The sequence below is a fragment of the Gekko japonicus genome, unplaced genomic scaffold (assembly GCF_001447785.1).
Source record: "Gekko japonicus isolate JY-2015 unplaced genomic scaffold, Gekko_japonicus_V1.1 scaffold761, whole genome shotgun sequence".
In the NCBI taxonomy this organism is placed as follows: Eukaryota; Metazoa; Chordata; class Lepidosauria; order Squamata; family Gekkonidae; genus Gekko; species Gekko japonicus.
Window position 1 is genome coordinate 708,473 of NW_015177030.1, and position 399 is coordinate 708,871.

General features: G+C 75.9%; 1 protein-coding gene across 1 annotated transcript in view; it reads right to left on the bottom strand.

Annotated features, from left to right (window-relative positions):
- Positions 1–328, bottom strand: part of ENO3 (enolase 3 (beta, muscle)) — a 17,768-nt gene extending 17,440 nt beyond the window's left edge. Inside the window, 2 exon segments of the mRNA XM_015427896.1 lie at positions 5–47; positions 155–328. Coding sequence (XP_015283382.1) covers positions 5–47; positions 155–239 — 128 coding nt within the window. The 5' untranslated portion in view covers positions 240–328.
- Positions 329–399: the final 71 nt, after the last annotated feature.

Consider the following 399-nt stretch of genomic DNA (forward strand, 5'->3'; position numbering starts at 1 on the left):
GTAGATGCCTGTGGAGGCTCCGCTGGGCACCGCAGCCCGAAAGCGACCTGCAGGGAGGGGGCAGGAGGGGGGGGGTCAGCGCCCGTCCCCCTCGAGGGCCCCCCCCGCCCTCCCCCCGCAGGCTTTCCCGGCCGGCCGGCCGGCCGCAGCTCACCCTTGGCGGTGTGCAGGTCGACCTCCACCGTCGGGTTTCCTCGGGAGTCGAGGATTTCTCGGGCGTGGATCTTCTGGATAGACATGGCTGCGGAGGGGAGGGGAGGGAAGGGACGCTGGGCAAGGGCGCCGGGGGTCCAGAAGGGCCTTCCCGCCCCCTCCCGTCCCCCCACCCCGGGGGGCCCTTGCTCCCGAGAGGGCGCGGGGGGGAAGGGCGCGGGGGTCCCGGCGGCGGCGGCGGGCACT